The 13,885-nt window shown below is 40.6% G+C and overlaps 1 protein-coding gene across 2 annotated transcripts in view; it reads right to left on the reverse strand.

Moving 5' to 3' along the window:
* Positions 1 to 13,885, reverse strand: part of LOC138664641 (NXPE family member 2-like) — a 245,655-nt gene that overhangs the window by 9,966 nt on the left and 221,804 nt on the right. For both annotated transcript variants that reach the window (XM_069751524.1, XM_069751525.1), the window contains exon 5: positions 7,070 to 7,288. In XM_069751524.1, coding sequence (XP_069607625.1) covers positions 7,070 to 7,288 — 219 coding nt within the window. The remainder of the gene's footprint in view (positions 1 to 7,069; positions 7,289 to 13,885) is intronic.

A 13,885-nucleotide genomic window follows, 5' to 3' on the forward strand; every position in this document is an offset into this window, starting at 1 on the left:
TCATTCCCACCATCATCATGGGTGATTTCAACATCCCCATTGACACCCACCAGTCAGCAGCCTCCAAAATCCTGTCCCTTAGTTCATCCTTTGGACTTACTCAGTGGTCCTCCTCAGCCACCCACACAGTCGGACACACATTAGACCTCGTCTTCACCCGTTTCTGCTCCCTATCTAATTTCACAACCTCCCCTCTCCCTCTATCTGACCACCATCTACTCACTTTCTCATCCCTGTCCTCCTCACCTGTCACCCATGTCCAGTGACATGCGCACCCACGCAAGAACCTCGCACACCTAGACACCCACAATCTCTCTGACTCTATCCTACCAGTAGCATCCATATCCTCACTCCACGACACAGACACTGCCACTGCTTTCTACAATGCCACTTTTGCATCAGCTATTGACATGGTCGCTCCTGTCATGCATAGCAGAGTGCGACGAACCAATAGACAACCGTGGCACAATAACATAACTAAAAAGTTTTGGCAAGTATCCAGAATTAGCCGTCGAGGAGCGGGGGCGCCATATTGCGTCCAAGAGGGTGCCAACCTCCACAGACAGGCAGGGAGCATTTTAGGGATACTTAGTATTTCCATCCCAACTTTTTTTGCACCCCCTATTTTTTGCCCTCAAACCAGACTTTTATGGACCCACTCCGACTACAAGGGGTTTGAGCGTTGTGCTAGTTTTTAATCCTATTTTTTTTAAAATAAAGATATTGCATTTATTAGTTGTTTTCATTTTTTCTCTTGTTGATACTAATTTTGGTCTATTAGACATCATACTTTCTTCAAGTATCCAGAATTGCAGAATGGCGTTGGAAGAAAACACATTCGCATGATGATTTCACTGCACTCAAACAAGCAACACTCGCATTCAAATCAGCTCTCACGTCTGCTAAACAGGCCTACTTCACAACCCTCATATCTTCCTTATCCCACAACCCCAAACAGTTGTTCAACACTTTTAACTCCCTCCTCCACCCACCACTGCCCCCCTCAGAGTTCCGTAATTATTGCTGAGGACTTTGCCACGCACTTCAAAAATAAGACCGAACAAACAATTCAAATCTTTGTCGTCAAACCACCAAAACCCTTTGTATACCAGACCAATGACCAAAACAAATAACTTCCCTCTCCAAAATCACTGAAGGGAAGCTTGCTCATCTTCTCGCCAAATCACACCTCACCACTTGTGCACTTGACCCCATCCCACCCCACCTCCTCCCCAACCTCACCACCACACTAATCCCATCCCTAACCTATCTCTTCAACCTATCACAAACTTCTGGTACCTTCCCCAGTGCTTTCAAACATGCAACAATCACACATACCCTCAAAAAACCATCCCTTGACCAAAGCGTAATGTCCAGCTATCACCCCATATCTTTGCTCCCATTTGCATCCAAACTCCTTGAGCAGCACGTCCATGCTGAACTTTCTTCTCACTTTGCATCTAACTCTATCTTCGACAACCTACAATCTGGCTTACGTCCCCACCATTCCACTGAGACTGGTCTGACCAAAATTACTAACGACTTACTTACAGCCAAATCTAACAGACCATTCTCCATACTCCTCCTTCTAGACCTGTTCTCTGCCTTCGACACAGTTGACCACTGCCTCCTGCCACAGATCCTCTCTTCCTTTGGGGTCAAAGACCTCTCCCTATCTTGGATCTCCTCATACCTTACCCACCGCACATTTAGGGTCTCCTACTCCCATACTACCTCTTCATCTCGCCCTCTCTCTGTTGGTGTCCCTCAAGGCTCTGTCCTTGGGCCCCTACTCTTCTCAATCTATACAATCGGACTGGGACAACTCATAAGGTCCTATGGCTTCCAGTACCATCTATATGCTGATGACACTCAGATCTACCTCTCTGACCCAGATGTCTCCTCTCTGCTCTCCAGAATCCCAGAGTGTCTATCAACCATATCTCCTTCTCCTCTCGTTTCCTCAAGCACAATGTGGACAAATCTAAACTAATTACTTCCCTCCGTCTCGCATATCTTCCCTACTTGATCAATCTATCAAAATAAATGAAATCACACTTTCCCCTGTCCTCAAAATCCGCTGCCTCGGAGTTACCCTGGATTCTGCCTTGTCCTTCAAACCCCACATCCAAGCTCTCACCACCTCCTGTCACCTCCAGCTCAAAAATATTTCCAGAATCCATCCTTTCCTCAACCCTCACTCTACCAAAATGCTTGTGCATGCACTAATCATCTCCCGTCTCGACTACTGCAACATCCTCCTCTATGGCCTACCTTCTACCACTCTCACACCCCTCCAGTCCATCCTTAACTCTGCTGCCTAACAAATTAATCTCTCTCCTCGCTACACACCTGCTTCCCCTCTTTGCAAATCCCTTCACTGGCTTCCAATTTCCCAGCGTATCCAATTTAAACTACTAACACTGACCTACAAAGCCATCCATAACCTTTCTCCTCCGTATATTTCCAAACTAATCTCTCAATATCTTCCCTCACTTAATCTCCGGTCCTCCCAAGACCTCCATCTTTCTTCCACGCTTATTCGCTCCTCACTCAATCGCCTCTAAGACTTCTCCTGAATATCCCCCATCCTCTGGAATTCTGTGCCCCAACATGTCCGGTTATCCACCACATTTGGATCCTTCAAAAGAAACCTGAAAACCCACCTCTTTAAAGAAACTTACAACCTGTAAAGACCACACGGCCATCTCAACATCAGATGCAACCCCCGACCTACTGTCTCCTTCCCCATAATCCTGTAGAATGTAAGCCCGCAAGGGCAGGGTCCTCTCCCCTCTGTATCAGTCTGTCATTGTTAGTTTTGTTTACTGTAAGTGATATTTGTATTTTGATTTAACCCCTTCTCATGTACAGCACCATGTAATTAATGGTTCTATATGTTAGGGCTGGCGGAACGCACCGAGCATATTTAGATATTATTATAGGTGCGTTCGCAGCCCGGGGTCCACCGTGCAGGAGACCAACCTGCTGCTAGCAAATGGTGGCACGATATGGTGGTAGAAGTGAACTCTGTTACTTCACAGAGTCACATAGAAGGGAAAATGCTGTGCCCTGTTAGCGTCACAGGGGAACACAGCTGCCTAACAGAGCAAAAGCAATCAGTGGTCAGGGAGTAGCATACAGTAGTGTATGTGAAAAAACAAACAACCAAATCAATCTAGATAAAACAATATTGTGCCCATGTAATCAAACCCATGACTAATATGTATATAAAAAATATATAAAATATATATATAAATAGAGACACTAATCAGTGTTCACCCAATATACTATAGAGAGCAATGTAAAAAAACAAAAACAAGAGTGCATGTGCAAAATTGAAGGCAGCACGATATATATATATATATATATATATATATACTGTATATACACATGTATCACATGTCTATACTTAGCGTGCACACCAGAATAGTATATAGAACTCAAAAGATGGTATATACCTTTATGCCCGGTTTTCCCAGTACAGCGCACCCCGACACGCGTTTCGGATATTCATGATGAAGGAATATCCGAAATGCATCAGGCTGCGCTGTACTTGGAAAACCAGGCATAAAGGTATATATCTTTTGAGTTCTATATACAATTCTGGTGTGCGCACTAAGTATGCTGCCTTCCCTTTTGCACATGCACGCTTGCTTTTGTTTTTTTACATTGCTCTCTATAGTATATTGGGTGAGCACTGATTAGTGTCTCTATATATATTTTTATATACATATATATATACAGTACAGACCAAAAGTTTGGACACACCTTCTCATTTAAAGATTTTTCTGTATTATCATGACTATGAAAAATGTACATTCACACTGAAGGCATCAAAGCTATGAATTAACACGTGGAATTATACGCTTAACAAAAAAGTGTGAAACAACTGAAAATATGTTTTATATTTTAGGTTCCTCAGAGTAGCCACCTTTTGCCTTGATGACTGCTTTGCACACTCTTGGCATTCTCTTGATGAGCTTCAAGAGGTAGTCACCGGAAATGGTCTTTCAACAATATTGAAGGAGTTCCCAGAGATGCTTAGCACTTGTTGGCCCTTTTGCCTTCACTCTGCGGTCCAGCTCACCCCAAACCATCTCGATTGGGTTCAGGTCTTGGTCAAATATCCCTTACACAGCCTGGAGGTGTGTTTGAAGTCATTGTCTTGTTGAAAAATAAATGATGGTCCAACTAAACGCAAACCGGATGGAATAGCATGCCGCTGCAAGATGCTGTGTGTCATGATCCCAATGGCAGGGGATCACTAAAGGACAAGCACAGATACAAACAAGCTCTAGGGCGATGGAACCTGAGCTGACCGCGACCCTGAACCTAACACACAAATAAAAGTAGCCGGGGAACGTGCCTACGATGATCCTAGACGTCTCGCTCCAGCCGAAGATCTAACTTCCCCTATTAGAAGAAACACAGACCTCTCTTGCCTCCAGAGAAATCCCCCACAGAAATAGCAGCCCCCCACATATAATGACGGTGAAATGAGAGGAAAGCACATACGCAGTATGAAAACAGTTTCAGCAAAATGAGGCCCGCTAAAGCTAGATAGCAGAGGATACAAAAGTGAACTGCGCGGTCAGCGAAAAACCCTTCAAAAAACCATCCTGAAATTACTTGAACTCATGTGCCAACTCATGGTACATGAGGAGCAATTTCAGCCCACTAGAGCAACCAGCAGCAAGAATCACATATCTGCAGGCTGGACTAAAAACCAAATAAAGCAAAACACCAAAACAGGAAAATCCAAACTTAGCTTGACCAGAAGGTTCTAGGAGCAGGGAGCAGAGGTAACAAGACACACTGGATACATTGATAACCGGCGAGGAAATGCCAGCAAAGCCAGGTTAAATAGGAAACTCCCATATCCTGATGGAACAGGTGGAACCCAGAGACCCAGGAAAGACAAGTCACCCAGTACCATCAGTAACCACCAGAGGGAGCCCAAAAACAGAACTCACAACAGCTGTGGTAGCAATGCTGGTTCAGTATGCCTTCAATCTTGAATAAATCCCCAACAGTATCACCAGCAAAGCACCCCCACACCATCACACCTCCTCCTCCATGCTTCACCGTGGGAACCAGGCATTTAGAGTCCATCCAATCACCTTTTCTGCGTCGCACAAAGACACGGTGGTTGGAACCAAAGATCTCAAATTTGGAATCATCTGACCAAAGCACAGATTTCCACTGGTCTAATGTCCATTCTTTGTGTTCTTTAGCCCAAACAAGTCTCTTCTGCTTGTTGCCTGTCCTTAGCAGTGGTTTCCTAGCAGCTACGTTACCATGAAGACCTGCTGCACAAAGTCTCCTCTTAACAGTTGTTGTAGAGATGTGTCTGCTGCTAGAACTCTATGTGGCATTGACCTCATCTCTAATTTGAGCTGCTGTTAACCTGCGATTTCTGAGGCTGGTGACTCAGATAAACGTATCCTCAGAAGCAGAGGTGACTCTTCGTCTTCCTTTCCTGGGGCGGTTCTCATGTGAGCCAATGTCTTTGTAGTGCTTGATGGTTTTTGCAACTGCACTTGGGGACACTTTCAAAGTTTTCCCAATTTTTCAGACTGACTGACCTTCATTTCTTAAAGTAATGATGGCCACTCGTTTTTCTTTACTTAGCTGCTTTTTTCTTGCCATAATACAAATTCTAACAGTCTATTCAGTAGGACTATCAGCTGTGTATCCATCAGACTTCTGCTCAACACAACTGATGGTCCCAACACCATTTATAAGGCAAGAAATCCCACTTACTAAACCTGACAGGGCATACCTGTGAAGTGAAAACCATTCCCGGTGACTACCTCTTGACGCTCATCAAGAGAATGCCAAGAGTGCACAAAGCAGTCATCAAAGCAAAAGGTGGCTACTTTGAAGAAGCTAGAATATAAGACATATTTTCAGTTGTTTCACACTTTTTTGTTAAGCGTATAATTCCACATGTGTTAATTCATAGTTTTGATGCCTTCAGTGTGAATTTACACGGTCATGAAAATACAGAAAAATGTTTAAATGAGAAGGCGTGTCCAAACTTTTGGTCTGTACTATAAATATATATATATATATATATATATATTATCATTTTTATATACATATTAGTCATGGGATTGAGTACATGTGCACAATATTGTTTTAGATTGATTTGGTTGTTGCTTGTTTTTTCACATACACTACTGTATTTATATATATATATATACATAGGTATATGGTATATGCACACACCATTGTTCGTTCTCTTAAGATGGTTGCATAATATCTTACAGGATTTTTTGAATATTTCTACCTTTTGTCCGTTTGTTGTTACTATTTTTATCTATATCTTGTAAATTATATTTTAGGGCAGCACGGTGGTGCAGTGATTAGCACAGCAGCCTTGCAGCACTGGGGTCCTGGGTTCTAATCCCACCCAGGACAACATCTGCAAAGAGTTTGTATGTTCTCTCCGTGTTTGTGTGGGTTTCCTCCGGGCACTCCGGTTTCCTCCCACATTCCAAAGACATACTGATAGGGATTCTAGATTGTGAGCCCCATCGGGGACAGTGATGATTATGTGTGCAAAACTGTAAAGCGCTGCGGAATATGTTAGCGCTATATAAAAATAAAGATAATTATTTAATTAATTTCTGTGGTATTATTTCCAAGTACGTGCACATTGTCGTATATATATAAAGGCATATTTTATTATACCTATTTTGTGTATAGATTGTTTTATATATTTACTTTATTTTTTTTTAACTCCTATATGGTGTTTTTTTGTTTGTTTTTTTAAATGAGCACTAAGCAGGATGAAGCTGAGGAGAATTTTTTTTTATCTCTTGCTGCAGAGAACCATTTTGGCTAAGGTGTTTCTTCAGGCTGAGAATCATTTTGACGGGTGACTAGTGCAAGTTACAGCTTGAAATATGTGACGGCAGCCATTTTTGTCACATTCTCAGAAATGTAATTGACTAGTCATAAGGGACATCCCTAAACACTCCTCTAGCAACCTAAGCTTTTTTATCTAGCGATATATGAAGTGTAAGTAGGCAAAGAAAGAATAAAGTAAGACCATACATACTTTTTATGACTTTAGGGAAGTACTCGATCCACTGCCGAAGAGTTGAATCTCCCATTAGATATATCATTTTGTTGGCCAGACATGATTCAATATGAGTAACGGGTTCATAGATTGTTAAATTGCAATAGATGGGAAACCATTTTTTTCTCAGGAAATATCCACTAGGAAAAGGGGGAACCATCCCAGTTTGACATTTTGTTAACACTTTCTTTGAGGGGTCTGAAAAATATATTTAACAGAAATAATATTCAGAATTGTTTCCTAAAAGTACATAGACATGATGAAAATGTATACACTTTAACAATAATGAGGAGGTTGCAATTCAGCTTCAACAATTACACTACTGATGCCTGCAAATTAATTTTTACTCTTATTAAAATCAGTCCCATGCATGTATAAGCATGAGATTGATCACAAAGAAGGTAATCTGAGCAGTGCTAAAGAGGTGTACAAGAAATGGCTCTCCTCCAAAGCGGGAGTCTCTCAGAGAGCAAGTCTGAGGCACTAAATGCTGGTATTCCTGAGATTTATTAGCATCAGTACTACAGAGAGCCAGTGATCTGCTCAGGATGTGCTGGAAGGTCAGAAGCTCTATGTAGCACTGCTGCTAATAAATCTCAGCACACTCAATGCTGCACTCTGGGTGACTAAGGCTACGTTCAGATTTGCGTTGTGCGCCGCTGCGTCGGCGACGCAACGCACAACGCACGCAAAAACGCTGCGTTTTGCAACGCATGCGTCCTTTTTTGCCAAAATTTGGACGCAAGAAAAATGCAACTTGTTGCATTTTCCGCGCCCGACGCTTGCGGCAAAAAAAACGCATGCGTCGCACAACGCAGCACAACGCATGTCCATGCGCCCCCCATGTTAAATATAGGGGCGCATGACGCATGCGTTGCCGCAGCGTTTCCCGACGCAGCGTCGGGAAACGCTAATGTGAACGTTGCCTATGAGCGTCACTACTGTGCAGATTCATGTACTGTCTGTGAAGAAGCACTCAACTCTTTGTGAATTGTCACTGTGCTGCTTCTCTCTGTGCTTTTCTTCAATGCCCATAGATTATACTTTTCGTATGTCTAATGGTTCATTTTGGATGGGTTGATTTTGACCTAATAGAGGGTGCAGGCTGTTTTTATTTTGGTTCATCAGTATTGGATGTTTACATGAGCCAAAAAGAAATCATGGAAAAATAATGATTGTTCTGTTGGAAAATGAAGTACTGTACTTGTTACTGGCAGCACACCCTCTGTGGAAACCAGGAATTGTACTGCGTTCACACAAATTTTTTTTTTCCTGTCCGTGAGTGCAACTCCTGTTGAGGACTTCCAAACTTGATCATTTTCTTGAAGATTAAATCTCATTAAAAATCCATCACTACTTTAATGATTAGAAATAGAAAAAAAGATATATTTCTTATGAATAATCAATAAAGAAGTAACATTTTTTATGAGACTTGTAGATGTGGCATCTTCCTTCAATCCTCTAAAACATTTGCTGATAAGAATGATTTTATGAAGCTTCCTGCAAACGCTGTTGCCTGGCCAATGCAAAGAAGAATCCTGAAAGTGAAAAACAGCTTCCAGAAAATTATACAGAGCCTTGAAAATGTATTCAATCTCTGTGAGCTTTTCCATATTTTTTCATGCTACACCAACAAACTTAAATTTATTTTATTGTGATTTTATACCAAGACAAGGTAGCAAGCATTTGTGAAGTGTAAAGGAAATGATATGTGGTTTTCTGAATGAAAAGTATTAATCTGAAAATTGTGATATACATTAGTATTCAGCCCCCTGTGTCAATACATTGTATGACCACCTTTTGCTGCAAATACTGCTGCAAGTCTTTTGGGGTATGTCTGTACTAGCTTTGCACATCTAGAGGCTGACATTTTTGCCCATTCTTCTTGACAAACTAGCTCAGTGAGATTGGATGGAGGCGTCTGTGAACAGTAATTTTCAAGTCTTGCCACAGATTCTCAATGGGATTTAGGTCTGGACTTTGAATGGGCCATTCAATCATCTTGGCTGGTTATCTAGTGCGCTCCGTGATTGAAATTGTCAGTTTAGGTAGACGGCAATGTCTTGGTAGGTGTTCAGTTGTGCCGTGCTCCTTCCATTTTTGGATAATGAATTGAACAGTGCTCTGTGAGATGTTCAGAGCTTGTACTATTTCTTAATAACCTGACACTTTTTTATTCTGACTCACAACTTTCACTGTGACCTGTCTGGTATGTTCCTTGGTTTTCATGATGCTGTTTGATCCCTAGTGTTCTCAATCAAATTTATGAGGCCTTCATAGAACAGCTGTAGTAATACTGAGAATAAATTACAAACAGGTGGACTCAATTTACTAATTATGTGACTGCAATTGGTCACTCGAGATTTTATTTAGGGATATCTGACAACAGGGTCTGAATACAAATGCACATCACAATTGTCAGATCTATATTTTTTATATATTTAGAAAAACATGTATCTTTTCCTTTACACTTTACAAAATACTTGCTACTTTGTGCCGGCATATCACATAAAGTCCCAATAAAATACATTTAAGTTTGTGGGTTCAACGTGCAAAATGTGGAAAAGTTCAAGGGATATGAATACTTTTTCATGTATTACTCCAGAAAAATCTATATTTTTCTTATATGCAAATGAGATGTTAAACCCCATGGGCCGGTCACTGATCTACATGAGAATCTGCCTCCACAGCTTATCTTAACTTAAAGGGGGCATATGGGAAATAAACGACCAGTAAAAAATATGCAGTTAATTAATACTTTTGATAACTCTGCTATTAAAAGTGGAAATAAAGATCAAAGATATCAAATTCTGAATGAAAATAGAGGAGCAAGATAAGCCGACTACAAACTAAAATGTGTCTATACAAATGCACGGAGCATGGGAAACAAGGCGAATTGGAGTTGGATCTCCAAGGGTATTACCCAATTTTGAGAGTGTTGCATCTCTGTGTAATCAGCTGGATGTTGTCATTGGGACAGCAGTGAGCTATCAGAGACTGGATCAACTAAGCGGGATCACGGAGTAGTGGTATCTGTGTTACTCTGAGGAGACTGTGAGCACCCCTGTATTTCTGAAAGTCTCATTTGAGTGGGAGGAGAGAATCTCTGGAGGTACTGCTGCTTCTGTGAAGGAGCAGGGACTGTGGTTTTCTGCAGGAGGGTTTCCGAGTGACACTGATACATTTTTCTAATGAAACGGGACGATAATTTGTTTGCCTATATATTTGTGGACAAATTAATCTAGAGATTAATAGTACGCATGGATCCAAGTAGTTTTTACCTATGTGTATGAAAACTGAAGTGGTAGGATAAGCCTGTGACAATAGTTTGGTGAATCAACGGTGATTGTACCAGTTAAGTGGTATTATTGAGGGGTATCATATCAACTTCATGCAGAAGTCCAACAATATCTCTGGACTGCTGTAAAACTATAATTGTGAGGTGAGAGTGGATCTCCAGAGGTACTGATACGCTTTAAATGTGCTCGGATAGCAAATTTTTTATGCAATTATGTGGCAATAAATCATGGTCATTTGTGACTAAATCTAGAAAATAATTATATGCACCGGAGGTGACAAGAAAGGTTATTATTTTTGCTGCACACTATCAGGAGTCAATATCAGTACCAATTGTGTGGATTAAGGTGAAGTAATATTGAATAATACAAGTCGAGAGTGGGGATATTTTGGGCAATTTACTTGCATAAGATCCATAGGTCCTTGTTTTGAATAGTATATAACCTATTTAGATTGATAATCTTGATATGTACGGTAGTATTGTGGATATGGATTTCTCAGTGAATAGAAGTGCTGTACACAGTGAACTTATTAAAAAAAGCCTAGGGGAAATAGCGGAAATCTCCAACCCTACCTCTCTGGATGTAGAAACATAATTGAAAATTGATGACATTTCCATAATTATGGATACCTTTAAATCATTGGAAGATCAGTGTAAAATTGAAACTTATCATGACCTGGATGTGGTGTTTCTAAATAATTATTTGAATGAAAACATTATTCCCAGGGGGTTGAGGATGTCTTTCACATCACCTTTCCCTAAGGACATTCGATTAATTGAAGAGTGAGATAAATATATGCTACAATGTTCTAGGGGGATGCTGTCTATGATGGAGGATAAGAGGAATAGTATAGCACAAATGGCATTAAGAAAAATTCAGGAAATATAGGAAGTAATGTCTGCTTTTAAGGAGCGATCAGAATTTTGACAGTAAGACAGAGCAGTCACCCAGTGATTAAAAATATTTGAAAATGATTTGATTTCCAAAAAAGTAAAAAAAAACTGATTAGAGATAGGGATGATTATGACCAAAAACTCTTTTTAGCTGGTAATATAAAAAGAAAACTAAGGATAGACAAAATAAGCAGGGTACGTGTAAGGCCCCCAATAACTACAAATGCGTAGATCCCACAAATAAAAGGGATAATAGAAATAATTATGCCCTAAAGGTGAAATATAGACCACAAGAGTTTTGACCCCAACATGGCGCTCTAAACAAATGAGAGAATTATCCAGTTTGGGCAAGGAGAATAAGAATAGTCATCCCTCGAAAGTTTTTTAAATTCTTGTCTATTGCATTTTCCTCAGGGCCCTTTAACGGCTCAATTGAGCAGCGGGGAAATGAGGGTACAAATACACATCAATACAACTATCGTGGTCAAAGATATAATGCAAGAACTCCCCAAACTGGACTATGCTAATTTGGTTGACCGGCCAAAAGAGACCAGTTATAATAGGAGGGAGGAGGAGGATAGACAAGATATAGCATCAACACATGATAAAGCAAATAATTTAATTATAAATAAAAAATAAGAATAAAGATATCATGCCACCTACCAATAGTAACAATAGTGAGTCTGAGTTGTCTACCTTAGTTGAAGGAACCTTGAGGCTAATATGCTAAAGAGGTGGCAATTTTAATAAAGACAGCAGGAATTGCCATATGCAGAAAGTAGGAATTCATGAAAATCCTTTAAGCGCTGAGATCGATATATGTGTTATCATTCTTTACAGTACATTCATATAGCACTGACACAAGCTGTCTGAACATGACTACAACAAGAACAAAATTGTCATCACGACACTAATGGGGAAAAAATGATATTAATTGGGATTTACTGTGGGTACGGAAGCTATTCAGACCCCTTTAAATTTTTCACCCTTTATTTCATTGCAGCCATTTGGTAAATTAAAAAAAAAGTTCTTTTTTTTCGCATTAATGTACACTCTGCACCCAATCTTGACTGGAAAAAAGCAGAATTGTAGTAATTTTTGCATTTAAAAAAAAACCTGAAATATCACATGGTCATAAGTATTCAGACCAGAGTTGAGCGACTTTTACTTTTTTAGGATCAAGTTGGGTTTCGCTAAACCCGACTTTGTCAAAAGTCGGGTCGGGTGAAATCGGCCGATTATTTCGAAAATTTGGTGGCCGACCGAAACACGAAACCCAATGCAAGTCAATGGGGAATCAAAGTCGAGTGGAGGACAGGAAAACACCTACAGTACCCATTTTAATGCCAAAAACATCAATTCTTATTTCTTAAGCTTGTCAATCTTAATTTACTTTATAATAATAGTTAGGCATTGAAAACAGGGGGTCATTTGGCTAAAGTTGTGGGGGGGTAGGGCTGGCTCAACATTTTCGTGGGCCCAGGAAATGCGGAATACGTCACGGCGGTGGAGCAGGGAGAGGTAAGTATTTCAGCTTTGCAAGTGCTGTGATCATGAGCAAGCAGGGGGACCCACTAGTTGGCACTGGCACAGGGCCCCTCATAGTACAGCGGTGTGTTTGACGGCGGCTGGCGCCTCCCACTGCCAGAGACACTTTTGCATACCATGAGGGGGCATGTGCCAGTGCCAATGAGTATGCCCCCCCACCTGATGAAGGAACCTGCACTTTTATCTGCACCTTCCTCTTAGTCCCCGTGTAAGGTGGTATAGTATGCTTCAAGGGGAACCTGACTTTCAGCAGGGTCAGATTCTGGCTGTGTAGAGTGCAAGGGGAATGTAGTGGTCTGGGTCAATGTACCAGCAGACTCATCTAGCAGTGGCTGGGCAATGGGCAGGATGAGGAGGAAACACAGATATAGGCCCAAAATAAAAAAGTAGGCTAAAAGCAGTTCAAAATTGGTAACAGGACTAAACAGGCGGCATAGCTTTGTTAAGTGGAGGACAATTGTAATGAGTGGCGCAGACACAGGTAAGTAGTAGAGAAGAGGGAGGTCTCGTCAAACTCAATTTGACAGGTGGACCCGCCCCTATCAAAGTGTATCAAAGCATGTAAACCCTCCCCGCCCTGTCTGCCAGCTGTCCCTCCTTGGCTGGTTTTCCCTTTTGATACAGTTTGATATTGTTATCACAGTATTTAATACAGTGATTATTATCCCAGTATTTGTTTTTATATTAGATTTTCATTTTATATGTAGCAGCTGTGAGATTGCATTCTGTAATCAGAGCAATGTATTTTATTCACAGTGTTCACGTATAGTGCAAAATTGTGTGGTTGTTTTTATATCCTATTAGATTTTCATATTATACGTAGTTGTTGTTTTCCCTTTTGATACATTTTGATATTGTTATCACAGTATTTTGATACACTGACTATTATCCCAGTATTTGTTTTTATATCCTCTTAGATTTTCATTTTATATGTAGCTGCTGTGAGATTGCATTCTGTAATCAGAGCAATGTATTTTATTCACAGTGTTCACATATAGTGCAAAATTGTGTGGTTGTTTTTATATCCTATTAGATTTTCATATTATACGTAGTTG

Source organism: Ranitomeya imitator, chromosome 2 (assembly GCF_032444005.1).
Source record: "Ranitomeya imitator isolate aRanImi1 chromosome 2, aRanImi1.pri, whole genome shotgun sequence".
In the NCBI taxonomy this organism is placed as follows: Eukaryota; Metazoa; Chordata; class Amphibia; order Anura; family Dendrobatidae; genus Ranitomeya; species Ranitomeya imitator.